This window comes from Podarcis cretensis (assembly GCF_951804945.1).
Source record: "Podarcis cretensis genome assembly, chromosome: 6".
Taxonomy (NCBI): Eukaryota; Metazoa; Chordata; class Lepidosauria; order Squamata; family Lacertidae; genus Podarcis; species Podarcis cretensis.
In genome coordinates this window covers 6,904,461-6,921,748 of record NC_137175.1, presented here as the reverse complement: position 1 = coordinate 6,921,748, position 17,288 = coordinate 6,904,461, and the positions used below count along the sequence as shown (strand labels likewise).

The 17,288-nt window shown below is 47.6% G+C and overlaps 1 protein-coding gene across 1 annotated transcript; it reads left to right on the top strand.

The window, feature by feature from the left end:
* Positions 1-2,042: 2,042 nt before the first annotated feature.
* On the top strand, positions 2,043-11,379 carry SOX18 (SRY-box transcription factor 18). The gene is made up of 2 exons (XM_079980715.1): positions 2,043-2,860; positions 6,573-11,379. Exons 1-2 carry the CDS (start codon positions 2,359-2,361, stop codon positions 7,451-7,453), a joined length of 1,383 nt encoding a protein of 460 aa, XP_079836841.1. The 5' UTR covers positions 2,043-2,358; the 3' UTR covers positions 7,454-11,379.
* The last annotated feature ends 5,909 nt before the right edge of the window (positions 11,380-17,288 follow it).

The following is a 17,288-nucleotide window of genomic DNA, read 5'->3' as shown; positions in this document are numbered from 1 at the left end:
CTTGTCCAATCCTCTTTCAAAGCCATCCAAGTCGATGGCCATCACCAAATCATGTGGGAGTGAGTTCCACAGTCTCACCATGTCCTGGGTTTCGAGGGACTGCAGTGCTAGAAGGAGGCACATTTTGACCAAGGGATGAAGGGCCATAGAGAAACTCCAGGGAGAACATCACTCAAAGGAGGAAAACCAGCTTGGCCTCATCCATCGACCAGAGGATCAGGGGCTGCAGGCTTGCACATCTCTGAGCATTCCAGCAATCTGGTGTAAACTGAGCTTGGAATCATTTGACTGAAAGGCGGGATATAAATAAATAAATCCAACAAATAAATAATAAACATGGGGGGGTTGGGGGGATATCGGGTTGTTGTTTTTATTTTGATTATATATTTTGTGGTTTGGTATTTTGATTTTGTTGTGTGAAGCACCCTGAGATCTACGGGTATAGGGCGGTATATACAGTGGTACCTCGGGTTAAGTACTTGATTCGTTCCGGAGGTCCATTCTTAACCTGAAACTGTTTTTAACCTGAAGCACCACTTTAGCTAATGGGGCCTCCTGCTGCTGCCATGCCACCGGAGCACGATTTCTGTTCTCATCCTGAAGCAAAGTTCTTAACCCGAGGTACTATTTCTGGGTTAGCGGAGTCTGTAACCTGAAGCGTATGTAACCCAAGGTACCACTGTCAATTCAATCAATCAATCAACCAACCAATTCCAAGTAGAGCTTCAGCCAACAGCTCCGGAAATTGACAGTACAGTCCTGAGCATCTCCAGGATCGGAAAGGGGGAGCAAGCCCCTCCAAAAAAGATCGTGAGATTCCCAGTTTTTTAAAAAAAGTGTTTTTAGCATTTGTAGTTCCTGAGACACGAGAAAGATTGTTCAGGTACTATTTTTCTCACTTTGGTGGGGCTTGCTGTCTTCTCTTCCCGTTTTATTTTGACACCTATGAGCACAATCCTAAAGCAAGTCCCACTCTCACTTAGTAGGCGCATTAAGACCCATTTATCCCTTTGAAAATTTGCACTGAATTGTAGCGTAAGCGTATAGTACAAGGACTATCCATCAGCACTTAACGTGACTTGCTTTACAGCAGAGGTGGGGAACATCAGGCCCCGCCCCCTCCCGAGGCCACACCTCTCACCAGCCCCTCCCCCTCCTTGGCTAGCATTCGCCCTTGATCTGTGACGCTGCCTCTCGCTTGTATGGATGGAGGGGTGTGTCTGTGTACAAACGAGTCTACCATACAAAGGTAACATTTATATTCGTGGCCCCGCCCACTTTTGCCTCTGGCTCCGCCCACCATTCGCATGTGGCCCCTTCCAGAAGGAAATGCGGCCCTCGGGGCGGAAAGAAAAGATTCCGCAGCCCTGCTTTCCAGTCTAACGGACCTGCCCCGAAGAGCTTACAATCTAACTTTTCTTCCAGCAAGGAACCGCGTCTGCGCGTACTGAATCACCGTGAAAAGACAGCAGTTTTCAAACCATTTCCAGACCCCCTTTCAAAGAGGCGTCTCGGCTCCTCCACCTCCTCTTTCCCCCCCACCTGCACTGAGAATCACCCCCACCCAAGCGAGGCTTTCTCCACGCAAAGGGACCCCTCCCGACGCTCTCTTGCAGCGTTTGCCTCGACCACGTGCGCCTAGGAGCCAACTTTATTTGGCTGCGGCTTTAATTCTTTTCCAAAGCGTGCGTGTGCAGAAAGGGATTGTACACATAAAAAATGGGGATGTTAGGAAATCAAAGCAAGGCTAAACAAACCACCCCCTCTCTCCCCACCCCCCGGCCAGCGGCACCCAAAAAAATCCCTGTCGCCCACTTCGCGGGGGGGACATTTGCGTCCGGCTAGCTGGGAGGAGGCGCTGCTGCGCGCCTGAGGTTTGCGCAAACGGAATTGCCTCCCCGCCACTTAATCCGACAGGAGGTAGAGGAAAGTCGGGGGAGCGGGAAGCAATTTTCCCGATTTCCTTTGCCGGGAGGGGGGAGCGCAGAATGAAACGGCGCGTCCATCGCCCTCCTCCGTCGGGGGTGTTCCTAGCGGGCCCGTCTAACCCCTCCTCCTTTGCCGTCTCCCTCCCTCAGATGGGAAGCGCAGCCTTTATAATGTGGCCCCTCCGACGGGAGCATCCTTTCCAGCGCGTGCTCTTGTCCTCCTTTTTTTGGAGGGGGCGAACCAAGCCAGCCCTTAGCTCGGGCCGAATCCTGCCTTCTTCTCTGGTTCCTTTGCGCATTTCGAGCCGCTGATTCCCTTCGCTCGCGTCGTCTTCTTTCCTTGGAGAAGGGAACCCGATTCTCTTCTTGTCCGTTTTTTTCTTTTCTTTTTCTGCTCGCCTTGTGATCCCAAAAGGTCCGTCTAGCTGGAATGAATATATCTGAGCCTAGTTTCTGTAGAGAGGAGATATCCCAAGCCAGAGGCGACTTTTCATGGGGAGCCGTCGCGGGAGCAGCCGCTGCGCCACCGCCGCCTCCGCCTCCGCCGCCTCCACCTCCTCCCGCCGCCGCTGCCTCTGATCCCGGGCGCGCCTTCGCGCAGCACAGCCGGGCCGCCGAGCCCGCCGTCTCCAGCCGGACCCCCAGCCCGGAGCCGGCCTTCGGATTTCGCCCAGGCGCAGCGGCGCCCATCGGGGGAGGCGACCCCGGCGGCGCGCTCTTGGGCACCTCGGCTGCCTCGAGCCGTTCTCCCAGCCCCGACGCCGGCTATGGCTACGGCGCCGGCTCGGGCCGTCCGTCCGACGGCAAGAGCACCGAGGATTCCCGCATCCGGCGCCCCATGAACGCCTTCATGGTGTGGGCCAAGGACGAGAGGAAGCGGCTGGCCCAGCAGAATCCGGACCTGCACAACGCGGTGCTGAGCAAGATGCTGGGTAAGCGGGGTGTGTGAGCGCACTGTGGGACTCATTGCCACCAGATGTGGGGGTGATGAGCACCAGGAGCTAAAGTGGCTTTGGACAGATTCATAGGGAAGCGGAATATTAGGGGAACAGCACCTCAGTTAGTTAAGTATTTTTGTTGATTTTTATTTATTTAGGGGGGCAGCCTCCCCCCCCTTAGTCAGGCTTGAAAGGCTTCTCCCTCCCTCTGAGAGCACACTCAGGTGTTGAAGGGGTTTGCAGAAATCCTTTTTGGCAACCTATAATGGGGGCCCTCCAGAAAAGACCCCCCGAAGACCAAGCATGCTCAGTAGCAATGGGATGCTGAGGGTTTGGGGGTGGGGGGGGTTGACAACTGGAGTGGGAACTATCCTAGAGGAAGACATAACTAGCAATCTAGACTCCTGAGCAGAGGCACCTCTCTCTAGCTCTCTCACACACACTGCAAAATTTTATTGCAGGTTCCACTTATTGGCCATACCTGAGAAATGGAGCTTGCATGTTCCAAGGCAGTTTACCTTGGAGTAAGATTGGAGGCTGGGGGCAAACAGGAAGAGAGGTGGCTGCTGCCTTTTGTTCTGCTGGTGGGCTCTGTGGGGACATCAGTCTGAACAGTGCAGTTCTTGTAAGGGTCAAAAAGGAGTTTGGGAGAGGGGAGAGTAGCAGCCATGAGGAAGGAAGCTCTGTCTTTTTAAATTTATTTTGAGGAAGCTCTCTCTCTTATGGTGCAACCTTTCTCATGAGCCCCTCTCTGCAGGTCATTCGCGGTACAATCCTGCACATGTGTACCCAGAAGTCAGTTGAAGTGTGGCTTATTCCCAGATAAAGGGCTATAGGATTGTGACTTTTATCCAGATAATTTACCCATCTGCTGCACCTACAGCAGGGGAGCACATGGACAGATCACTTCCCTCTTGCACTATTACTGCACACGCTTGCAAATGTTTCTCACAAAGCTGAGAAAGCAGCCAAAGACAGTCATTCTTAAATCCAATGTGCATTCTGGCCAAGCGTGTGGTTTTAAAACTGAAATGCATTGGGTGTTATTCTATGAAACGTTGCTCTCAGTCCCCTCTTCTCCCGAAAGGATACAGTTCAAAGACTAGAAGAATATTTTCCCTTTGCACCCTTTTACTAATTTCACTTCTTCGGGATAAAAAGATCCACAGTCAGTGAGTGATAAGAGACCCTGAAAGATGAACACATTTAGAAGCTTTTTGGCTTCTGTCGCTTTGTCTGATAATGCAGGACATTTCATCTTCATTTGAGAGGTGTGTATGGGGAGGGATGCAGGGACACACACATAAGCAGAGAGTGGGAAGAAGATTGCACTTAGAAGGGTCCCCAAGAACCCGAGATACAAAAGGTAACGGTCGGTCTATCACATTTCTACCACAAACCCAAATTTATACAACGTAGGAAGCTGCCACATCCTGAATCATTGGTCCATCTATCTCAGTACTGTCTACACAGACTGGCAGCAGCTATCCAGGACTTTGGGGGGGGGTCTCTCCTAGCCCTATCTGGAAATGCCAGGGATTGAACTTGGGGCATTCTGCATGTGAGGCAGATGCTCTCTCATTGAGCTATGGCCCTTCCCCACCCCCCCACGCCTTATTGCAAGGTAAGAGCAAATCGACTCATTCACAACAACAAACCACAAGCTTCTTGTGCTAATTTTATTGAAGGATAGGCTATTATGAGGAATAGAGAGATAGTGCAGCATTCATGTGTCGGCATGCATTTGTTTGACTTGGTTGAAATAAAGTATCTAGAGGGACGCAAAAGGGCTGTAGGGTTTGTTGGGGGGAGTGTTTGTGACATTACAAGCACTGGGCAATCAGCACTATGCACTGCAGCTTCTATTGCAGAAAGCCAGAACTGGTTTCTTCTGACCTCAGCCCTGGGCAGGGTGTTTTGCATCTGTACTGAGTTCAGTACAAAGCTAAACAGCAGTCGCTACATCTGCAGTAAAACCATGGTCAAATCCATCAAAAATTTCTTATTACACAGAATAAAAAGTGATTATCAAATTTGCAACAAATAGAATGGAAAGGGGTTAAGTAACTTGTTCCATTTGTTCAAGCATGGATGCTTTCACAATGGAACTTCCTCCCTCAAATTTGTTTTGGGGGTTCTCCCAATCCACTGGGGTAGATTTGGAGAGGGCACAGGATGTGCACTGAGGGGACAAGATAGGGGAGTTCTGTTGCACAAGCGAAAATCCTTGCACTAACAGACTAAGCACATTGGATACCGCCCAGACAAAATGCCATTTCCCCTTGTCCTTGGAAGCGGTCAAGGAAAAAAGAACTCATTAGTTCTCTTATTCCCCCACCCTTTCCTGAACACCTATCTAGAAACGAGAGAGGCAGGCTCCTTAAAAATAATTTCATATATTATATACCTTAGCTAGCCATCCCCTTGCAAAGTGTCCAGGGTCCTCTAGCCATATATGTCATGTATGGACGTTAATTACTATGGGAAGGAATGTGGGAGAGAGCCCTATTGTTCTGCAATGTGGGTATCACATTTGCATTTCAGAGTAGACAAGAGTAATACAAAAAATCACTTGCAAAGAAGCTGCCATCACTATGGCTGTGTGAAAGCAAAATAATGCACTCTTATCAAAAATCTGCACTTTGGTTTTCCCCCTCTTTAACTACCTTGTGAGTGTGTGTTTGTGTGTGAGAGCAAGTAAGGAAGAGCAGGGAAAGACAGAGATGTTTCTAGTCGAAGTGGAATCTCCATCACATCAAGTGGTAACTTTATCAGAACCCATGAAAACGTTCCAGAATAGTGAATGCACTCTCAGGTTCTCCAAAACTCTCCATCGGACTGGATGATAAGCTTGATCGCCTTCCCCACACCCTATTTTACTTGGCATCCAGGCTGATGAGATAGCTCACCATCTTGTGACATCTTGGATGGTCTTAATAATGTTTTTGTGGTTTTTGGGGTTCTTCTCATGGATCATACCAAGAGATCACGAACATATCAGGGACTTGGAGCTATGATCTCCCAGAGGATCTACTGTACCTTCTTGGCATACTCTCTCTCTGTTTGTTTGTTTGTTTGTTCGTTTCTCTCTCTCTCTCTCTCTCTCTCTCTCTCTCTCTCTCTCTCTCTCGGGTCTGGCATGGTTAAGACACATGGTGAAAAAACTGGAATCTAATGTCCCCAAGGTGGACAGGGGCTGACAAGATGACCTTTTGGTGATTGGACATGTATGGTTTAAAAACAACAACAGCATCCTCCTTCCCAATGTGAGATACGTTAATTCAGGGGTTAGCAGACTTTTTCAGCAAGGGGCCGGTCCACTGTCCCTCAGATCTTGCGGGGGGCTGGACTATATTTTGAAGGGGGAAAAATGAACGAATTCCTATGCCCCACAAATAACCCAGAGATGCATTTTAAATTAAAGCACACATTCTACTTAGGTAAAAACACGCTGAGTCCGCAGGCTGGATTGAGAAGCCGATTGGGCCGAATCCGGCCCCCACGCCTTAGTTTGCCTACCCATGCATTAATGCAAATACTGCATATTGTTTAACGGCCTTTGTATGCTGCAATTATTACGTGAGCAATAGTTTGGGCTTCTGAAGCAGGTGAAGGACTCGAACCCTTGATCTGCCGGAGCCATTAATTCTCCCCTGTTTCTGCTGTAGCTTCACGCCTGTGTTTTTCCTTTCCGGACCCCCTCCAGGCCAGTCGTGGAAAGCACTCAGCGCCAACGACAAGCGCCCCTTTGTGGAAGAGGCAGAGAGGCTGAGGATCCAGCACCTGCAGGACCACCCCAACTACAAGTACCGCCCCAGGAGGAAGAAGCAAGCCAAGAAAATCAAGAGGATGGAGCCCAACATCCTTCTGCACAATCTCTCCCAGCCTTGCAGTGACGGCTTTGCCATGAACCACCGGGCTGGTGGCGCCATCGGGCACCCGGGCCATGCCCAGCCTCCTCCGCTCAACCACTTCAGAGAACTCCGCTCGGTGAGCTCTGATATGGAGAACTACGGCTTGCCAACCCCTGAGATGTCTCCTCTGGATGTCTTGGAGCAGACAGAGCCTGCCTTTTTCCCTCCACACATGCAGGACGACTGTGGCGTGATGTCCTTCCGAGGCTACCACCACCACCCTCCTCCTCCTCCTCCACCTCCCCAGATGGAGTTTACCCCGGAGAAAAACCTGGGGAGAAACATGCCCATGGGCTACCCGCAGAACCCACCTCACCTGGCTGATGCCATGAGGACTCCCCACCCACCTGGTATGTACTACAACCAACTATGCGCCGGAGCCGCCAACGGGCTTTCTGCCCACCTGGGCCAGCTCTCCCCGCCGCCCGAATCTCACCACCTCGACGGCGTGGAGCACTTGAACCCCAACGAGCTCTGGACAGAAGTGGACCGCAACGAGTTTGACCAGTATTTGAATATGAGCAGGACTCGTCCCGATCCTTCGGGGTTTGCCTACCATGTCTCCGTGTCCAAAGTGACTCCACGGAGCCTCTCCTGCGAGGAGAGCAGCTTGATATCAGCCCTGTCCGATGCCAGCAGCGCTGTCTATTACAGCACCTGTATCACTGGGTAGGGCTGCGCTTGTGTGTTCAGCAAGGGGAGAGGGGTTCAAGGCTGAGCCCAGTTTAACCGTCATTTCCCTTCCCCCCAGGGAACCCTGGGAACCTGCAAGGGGGAACCATGGGATCTTGTACCTGAATTCCGTCTCCTACCCACAATTCCCAGGACCCTTTGAGCGAAGCTGTGCCGGTTAAACCAGTATGAATTTGACAGAAGCTCAAAACCTACACGTACCCTTAGGGAAAGGCATAATGCGCAGGTGCTAACCTCTTTTTTTGTTTGCTCCAAATGAGAGCAGCTTGGTTTCCCATCCCTGTGGGGCACATTGTCCTTCTAACAAATTTATTCTTACCTGCTGAGAGACAGCCCAGCTCAGCTAATGTGCCCGTCCTTTGAGAAACAAGTGCCAATCTGCCGAGGAGTGAGCTGAAAACATCTGCAGGAACTTTGAAACTGTTGCTGCGGAGAATTACTGCAGAGAAACTATTTGCCCTTCTACTGTTGCTTGGGACCCTCACCCCTGAAGCTTGTGGAGTTTTCTGCATTTAAGGGCCTCTTCACACTTAAACAGATTTATTATTATTATTATTATTAGTGTCCACTGAAGGTCATTCAGCATAAACCCATCAGTGTCACTTCAGGATTTTTCATTCTCTCCCGTGCTGCAGAGCGTGTGTGACGTGTGCATGTCACAGATGTGTTTGCGGAGCAGACATGTGTGCATCGTGCTCATCTGGGAGCAAGGGACTGGATGTGGCCGGCTCGACTTTGCTCTGTGTGAAAGAGCCCTTAGATCCCCTGCCTTGCACATTTTTAGCTGAACCACTGGGTTGGGGGGCCAAAACACGGGACCCTGCCCTCTTCCTTGTTCAGCTTAATGTGCAAATCATCTCAGAGTCCCTCTGCAAGACCCGACATTCATCTAGCTGAGATAACAGTGCCCACCTATATATCCCCACAAGTGCCTTCTTTTGCATCAGCCTTCCAAACCCTCTCCCCTTGCCTGTCAACACTGCAATATTTAGATTATCTCATTAAATGCATTGCTTGGGTTTTTTGTTTTTAAAAATAATAATGCTGAACCACTGATATACTGTATTGCTATGTAGCACAACGAGATAGACTGTTGCAAAGCAGAAGGAAACTGAATTCATAGGGTGCCGAAATTTGTGAGGGCGGACAGTTTATATGGACCTTTTATTGCCCCAGAGGGAATTACCGTGGGTGCAGCTTTTCCTCGTGCCTGCAGCATTATAACATGACAAGCCTCAAGATGCTGAAATCCTTTCCCTCTGGATTGCTGGGAACAGTTCAGGAGCCTGGTTCTCCGGTGCATTTGATCTCTTCCAGTGTTTAAGATGTCTGTACTGTAAGTCTGCGTAACTGGGGAAGCAGGGTGGGGGGGATCAGTGGCTCTCGACATCTGGGTTGTTTTTTTAGCAGTGAAGCAAGGTTTGTCGTTCTTCTAAAGCAGGCTAGCCGCCTGACCCAGAGCTGAATTGCAAGCTGTCTGATTTGAAGTCCTAGAACATGCTGGGATCTGGTGGCGAGTGGGCAGTCTGCAACCCAACAGAGCACATGGCAAAATAAATAAATAAATCCTTTCACTGTCACGCTTCTGCGTTGCACCCCGAGGGCACCGTCGTGGGGTAAAGCTATAGTCATGCCTAAAACAGGTTGGATTGAACTGGCTTTTGCAGGAGGGGGAAGCACTGATGGCAGTGCGGTTTGAGACCTTCCATAAAAGGGGATGGGCATCAAGGCAGGGAAGTAGCCAAATTGTGACGAGGGAGGGTTTTAAGACTGGTTAAAGTGGTATGCAAGTGTGATGAAGGGAAAGGCTTGAAAAAGCCATAAAAATAAAATAAAATTGGCAGATGGTCCTTTTAGGCTGGCATAGCTTTACCCAGATTGTGCCCGTTCACTTCAAAGCCAACCCACTGATTTCAGGAGCTTCCAAGTATTTTAGAAATCCATTCTCGAGTTAATTTCCCCCGGATGCTTTTTCATATAATTTCAAGTAATTCCAAGCATCCCTATCAGAAAGCTCACAGAAGCTGCTTCGACTCAGCTTCCCTGTGAACCTCTGCGTAAATGCCATTGAAGCAGCTCTGCTAAGCTTTGCGCATGTAAACCCATGCTCTTTGCAATCACACTGATGGAAGCATTGGGGTGGAGGTGCATTTGAAGTTGCCATGTGAGATCCGAGCCACTAGCCCACTGCCATCTCTGACTGGTGGCCGTAATTCAAGGGCTCAGGGCAAGAATCTTTCCCCGCTCCTCTGTGATCCTGTGAGCTGGTGGCACCCAGGACTGAAACCGGGACCATTGTCTTGCAAAGCAGATGTTCTGCCACTGGCTTACGGCCCTTCCCGAAACAGGCAGCTGCTTCAGACCAAATCAGACTACTGGCCCATCTCAGTACTGCCCATGTTGACTGGGTTTCAGAGGGGAAGCCTCTGCCTGGGAATGCAGGCAGTTACACCTGGGACCTTTTTTCATGCAAGCAGATGCTTTGATGCTGAGCCACTGCAGCCCCTGTTTTCAGGATGGAGGTGTAACTTCCAGCCTTCCACTTTCCCCAAGGTCTACGCCATGCCTGGAGAACCAGCATTTTCAGAGTTAGGTTATTAAGGCTTAAGAAGCAGGTCAGGGCTTATCCACACTGACCTACGCTCCGCATTCCTAAGCAGAGGTCCACACTTTCCAGGTCTGTGTCCAACAGCTTTTTATTAATATTATTTTTGCTTTCCCTGCGAAAACCCGCTCTTTACCACTGAATCAGAGCAAATGGCAATTTGCAGAAAACCCGAATTGCCATTTGCTCCTAATCAGCAGTATGGATCCAATTTTGGGAGGGAAAGCAGATGGGTGAAAGAAAGAGAGAAAGAGAGAAAGAGAGAAAGAAAGAAAGAAAAGCACTCTGAAATGGACTGGGAAAGTTCAACCCTATGCCTAGAAAGCGTGGGGTGTGTGTGTGAGTAAGGATGAGCCCTAATAAGGTGTTCAAAACCGGGAGTGATTCTTTTGCAATGATTGTTATGGGACAGAGACTAGTTTAGGGGTGCCAAACAGGCACATTTTTCACTGTATCAAGATTATTATCTTTCATTTGAACCATAGGACTATATTTTTACTAAGTCTTTTTTATATCTTATCTATCTATCTATAAATGATATTTAATTTGTTCAGGCATTTTATACTACCGAATGTCTTTTCTGTCTCTTTTGGTAATAAATCAAAGGGTATCTGTGTCACGGAAAGCATTTATGTAGCAACCGAATTAAAACAAATCTAAAGAACAGAGGAGAGAGGGACAGTTTGAAGTCGTAAAATCGTGTGCAACAATTTTCTGGAATTTTGGGGGGATAAGGAGAGCATTTTCGAAAGCCACGAGACCAAGGAGACTCGATCCCATGGTATGTGTGTGTGTGTGGGGGGGGGAATCTGTATAATACCCCGTCGAAATGAATTGGCAGCTACACAAGGACCCTGCTAGAGTTTGTGCAGAAGACCGCCCCAAATAATGTTGCTGGCTGGTTAATTGTTAAGACATATTTTCCTAATTTCTTGGCTCTCATGTGCTTGCTATGTGAACACATGTTTCTCCCCCCCAATAAATGTTGTCCCCAACCATTTCCAGATTTCTCTGGCACTCAAATCCTGTTTAGACTGCGCATTGGTTTCAAGGGAACACCTCCCACTAAGCACTGGGCAAGGGTGTGTTTGTGTGTGAGGGGAAAGGCCTTCTCTATAGGAAAGATAGGAGAGAGTGGGTTTGATCCAGGCTCAGTTGCCAATGCAATCCAGCGTACGTGCCTGTTTTCCCAATGTTGTGTAAGCTGCCGATGTGTTTGGTCAGACGTGCCATCTGTTCTCAGATTTGAGGAAGCGGGGAACAACCCTCAGTTCTCTAATAAAACGACGTGATATCCTTTTCTTGACATGTCTGTGTGTGGTTTTTTGGGTTTCGTTAACACAACTGCGCACAAGCTGCGCTAAAGGGGCTCTGCATTTGCACGTTGGAGCCTGCAGAAACTGGGAATAATATTAAAAACCTGCTTAGCTCTGTTGATTTCGCCGTGCTAATATGGCTCCTCGCATGTGTTCTGATGCTTTGTTTACAGCCTGACACATAAGACGGTGACGTCAAAGGGCTTGGGTCGCAGCCAGTTGGTTTCCCACCCAGCCTCTTCCCTGTCCTAAACATTATTGTGATTGTTTGCAGTGCTAGCTTAAGATCTCATCACATCATCTGCACTGGAGGACGCATGTCCCCCGTTTCGAGCACATTGTTTCTCTGGCACAGAAATGTCTTTGAGCATTATTATTTCAGTCTCCTGTGCTTCACTTGCTCATCATCACCGCTAATGCTGTATATGGAGAAGAAAGCTCTTTTTCAAAAATCAGCTGTAGATTCTTGGTTCATGTGGTGCTTTCATCCAGTTTCCAAAGACAGGGAATTCAAGGAACAGGGCTTGCTGTTGCTCATGAAAACACTCTGGGGAATGGGCAATTAAGTTCCGATCAATAGAACTTAATTCCATAGCAATGCAAACTTAATTTCACTTGGGCTACGCTGTCTTTGATGTTGCAAGATGTTTCCCAAGACAGCTCTCTGTCGCCTGATGGGCGGTTTGCCTTTCTTTTGGCGCTTCCATTGGGCAAAGCAGTTAGCCATTTTTACCTTGTGAATTTTTCACAATGACCTTATTCGTTATTACCAATCCTCACTCTGTTCTCTCCCTCCATATTTCTGCTGTGTTTTTGTACACAATGTATGCTAAAACTCCGGTTCCAAAACAGCCCCTTGAAGTAGATTTTCTTCCTTTCTTTCTTCTTTTGCCCGAAATATTTCCACTCCTTCTTTGTCATATTTTAACCCCATCCAATTAATCAAGCTACACATTGGCTTTTTTTTTTTAAAGCCCCCGTGAATGTGCTTAGAATATATCTAGAAAGGAAAATGTCAGTCCATTGCAGAAAAATGCTAATGACATCTGTTCATTGAATGATGGAGATGATTTAAAACAGATTTTTTCTTCGCCAAGGAAGGTTTTTATTTTATTTTTTATGAGTCCCCTTTCTTTCTCTTTCTCTCTTATTGTTGCTGTTGGCAAAAAGATGTTGAGTGGCGGGGGGGGGGGTGATCTTTAAACCAACCGTACTCACTTTAGAGAAGTTTTAAAAGGAAAACTCCATCGGTGTAAAGGATTGGGTTTTCAACACTTGCAAAGCACACTTTAGTTTTCAAATACCGATTTGGAGGCAGGTTCCAGTCAAAATGACGGGTGACAAATTTCGTTTCCATTTGCAGCCCGTTAACAGGGCCAAGGGAGGTAAAGGATTGAGAAGGGGAAAGTTACATCACCAGCAAAACAGGAGGACTGGCCCTTTGCCATGGTTGGGGCATCTGATTGGAGCCAGAATGGTTGGCGTTTGCTCCCCCCTCCAACCCCCAGCTTTGTAAAGAAATAGGAAACATCCTGTGTATATCCCTTCAAATGACTATGTCAGGAAATGGCCTTATAAAGGCCGAATGACATTATAGTCCCCAGAAACAAATCTGGAAGGAAGGAGGTGGGTTTTGGGACCGGGAGGGGGAAATACCAGTTCTTGACTTCTCTTGCAGGTTATTGCTATGCGATCACTTCCTGAGGTACGAAGGAGAAGCTGAAACACACACATGTCCATTCGCTCCCCTTCTTGGCCACCCACAGGAAAGGCAATCGTCTTGAACGATCGCTGAGGAAACCATGCCCCTAGTCCCTTTCGGTAACTAGAATTCCCAGGTGGGTTCTTCGGAGAAGGAGAAGCGCTTGGGCTCTCCGCTTTGCGGGGAAGCCCCGCCCTGGAACCAGAAGCCCCGCCCTCTCCAATACGTATTACAGATGTCCGTGGCTCCTTGCCACTGCCGGGGCCTCCTTGAGCCTTGCTCTCATCTATGTCAAGTTGCCAACTTCCCAGAGGGAAAGGAAGTTGATTACTGGCATGTCTCCATTGGCATGTAATTACATCTAAAAATCAAGAGTGGGACGCCAAACTCCTGTACAGCCTAATGGACTTCTTGGCGGTTTGTCAAGTCCTGCATATATATTTTTTTTCTTTTGGACCAGTTGCAGAACTGAGCAACCTGGCTTTATCCTGGCTCTGTTCCTACCCATCTGGCTGGCACCATGCAGTATATATGTTTGTGTGTGTAGAGAGAGGGAGAGAGAGAGAGAGAGCGCCACTGAGTGAGATCATCTAGTGATATGGAGAACAAAGTGTCATCAATATAAGGCAGATGAGTTGGTCCGTGTTTGCGAACTCCAAGATCCAACACCTCTGTTGGAACCAACCAAAATGTTGCAAAATAGCTGTACAAGTTTTTCAGATCTCCAGAACGCTTCATGAGATGAGATGTCTTCTGGTGAAGAGTTTTGGAGCTCTCTAGATGGCTCAGAAGCAGTCTAGAAGCTCTAGATCAGAGGTCGGCAACCTAAGGCCCATAAGGCACAAGCGGCCCATGGGGGCCGTTTAACCGGCTCATGGGGGCCATTTAGGGAAGTTTAGGGAAGTTTTAAATATTTAATGCTGTATTGTTTTTAACACTCAATTGGAAGCCACCCAGAGTGGCTGGGGAGGCTCAGCCAGATGGGCGGGGTATAAATAATAAATTATTATTGTTAGTATTATTATTTAACCGGCCCAGGGAACCTCGCCGCCCGCTTGGTTGGCTCCCATGCGCCACACTAAACCGTCATGGAGCAGAGCAGGGACCGCCTTCCGCGACACTGGCCAGCTTCCCATTGGCTGCAGGAAGCTCCTGCAGCCAATGGGAAGCTGCGCACGTCTCCTCCGCACAGGAAGGAATGCCGGAAATAGGGTTTGCTCATGCGCATGCTCACACAAACACTCTGGCCCAACGCAGCGTCTGCGGGACCACGAATTGGCCCAAGCCACAATCAACTTTGCCGTCCTAGATGGCGGAAGACTCAGAAACCTAAAAGACCTTCCTTTTTTTGTGTTTTTTTTAAAAAGATGTTTATTGAGGTTTTACCAACAGAAAAAAGAAAGTAATTGCAGAATAAAAAAGAAAAAGTTACAAATACAAAAATAGAAAAGAAAAATACAAAGTACCTGAAAAGTGGAAAAGAAAAAAACAATTAGAGAAAAAGAAAAAAAATCAATCTTTTCATATCTTATATTTTGTTTACATGTTTCCTGACCTCCTCACACCTCCCTTTTTCGTATTCCAGTTCACATGTTTGGTTCAGCAAATCCTTTCCCTCTTTGTTTTTATCTTAATTCTATATCTTAACATATTATAGCTTCATATTTTCATCTGATTATCAATCCATTTTTTACATACTATAACCTTATTGCTAAAACCATTTCATTTCAATCCAACATCATTTTAACATTCATTAATTTTACAATGTTTCTGAAACCTAAAAGACCTTCTGCTCCCTTATATACCTGCCTGGATTTGGAGAGCATCAGAGGGCGACTTCTCATGACTAGAGATGGGTAACTCATACCATTTCGGTTCCTCTCAGCTCCTCATTGTTTCCAGTGTTAAGTTCGGTTCTTAACATCAGTTTTCATCCCCCCCCCCCCAAGTCCTCATATAAGTTTAGCAGCGTTTTGGTGCAAATCTGTCATCGTATCACCAGGGCCGTCTTAAGCATATCCAGTGCCATGGTGTAAAAATCCTTCCTGTGCCCCCCTTTCCCTTCTGTGGGAATTGCTCTCCTCATGCGGAGACTTGGGAGGCAAGCTGCACGCCTGCCAGCCATATACAGTGGTACCTCGGGTTAAGTACTTAATTTGTTCTGGAGATCCATTCTTAACCTGAAACTGTTCTTGACCTGAAGCATCACATTACCTAATGGAGCCTCCTGCTGCTGCTACTGCTGCGCCGTTGCCATGTGATTTCTGTTCTCATCCTGAAGTTCTTAACCTGAGGTACTATTTCTGGGTTAGCAGAGTCTGTAACCTAAAGCGTCTGTAACCTGAAGCATCTGTAACCCGAGGTACCACTGTAGTTGGTGGGGCACAGCTTCCATCCTAAGCCTCTGCAGGAATCACTCTCCTCCCGCAGAGGCTTGGGAGGCAAGCTGCACACCCGCCAGCCATATGGTTGACGGGGCACAGCTGGCAGGTGTGCAGGGAAAGGGGAGGCCGTTGGCAAAGCCAAGCAACTCTTCCATTCACTGGGGCGCTCCTGAGAGGCCAGCACCCTGGCGCAAGGCGCCAGTAAGCCCAATAGGAAAGACGGCTTCGTGTATCACATTTTTCAATCCTCTTTTGCCCAATCCACACCTTTTTGCAAAGCAATTTCTCTCTATTTTCTCATGTTTTCTCTAATCGGTGCGTATTTATGGAGGCTTTACCTTGGCACGTGGATTTTTCTATACATTATTTGGCTGGGAAATGGCATCACAACACGTAGAGAAGTGTGGATTTTGAAGGATGGGTGTGTTTCAGTTCCCTGTGTTGTAGGTAGGTTCGCCTTTCAGTGCAAACAGAACCGAATTTCTCCTGCATCTCTACTCCTGGTCCACAGTCCTCTGAGTTAAGGTATGCTGCAACTGTGACACTCCGACTCTGTACAGTGGTACCTCAGCTTAAGTACTTAATTCGTTCCGGAGGTCCGTTCTTAACCTGAAACTGTTCTTAAGCTGAAGCACCATTTTAGCAAATGGGGCCTCCTGCTGCCGCCGTGCCACCGGAGCATGATTTCTGTTCTTATCCTGAAGCAAAGTTCTTAACCTGAAGCACTATTTCTGGGTTAGCGGAGTCTGTAACCTGAAGCATCTGTAACCTGAAGCATCAGTAACCTGAGGTACCACTGTATTTGCCCTCCCCACCCGCAGGTGCAAAGTGCACTGGCATAGACAGAATTTCGACACCAGGTGAAAATGGCTGCTCATTCCACGCATTTGCAAAAAAGAAAAAGAAAAAAAGAAACAGTTCCCTCACCTGATTGATGCATATTGTCTGGTTTTTTTTTTTATAAATTGCCTTTTGGTTTTAAACGCAGTATGAGGAGTCTCTATGGGAGTATATTGTATTTAAAAATGGGGTTTCAGAGTTTTTAGGGGGCTAACCAGGTTGGGATAGCTGGGATAGCAGGCTTGTTGGTTTTTGAATGTCTTATGTAGATTTTCCAATTTCGTTGTTCTGTATGGGACAATGACAATAAAGATATCCTTTAAAGATCCATAAAGATCCTTTTATTGTATTTTAATGCCGATCCTTGCTCTGGAAAGTGTGATCAGTGAAGAGCAGGTTTTAATTATTTCAAACATGTACATAAAACTCGAAAAGCTTTTGCATCGTGATTTTGCAACTTGGGGGTGGCTCTGATAAAGTGAGTACTGTAAATGACACCATTGGCTTTTGGAGAAGAAAATCCCTGATTCACAAGAGTGAATCTCATCTAAATCAAAACAAAATAAAAAAATTCCTTCCAGTAGCACCTTAAAGACCAACTAAGTTAGTTCTTGGTATGAGCTTTCGTGTGCATGCACACTTCTTCAGATACACTGAAACAGAAGTCACCAGACCCTTCTATATAGTGAGAAGGTGGGGAGGGGTATTACTCAGAAGGGTGGTGGGATTGGGTGATTGGCAGATAGCTGTGATGAGCCTGTTGACGACTCTTAACGACTGCAATAGGTCTTACAGGAAAAAGCAAGGGGTGAGAAGGTGAAAAATGGCTTTGTCATGTATAATGAGATAAGAATCCAATGTCTTTGTTCATCTAAATCCACTCACTTGGACAACTGTAAGAAGATTAGATAAATTCACGGATAAAGCTATCATTGGCTGCTGAACATGCTGGCTATATTGTCCTTCCA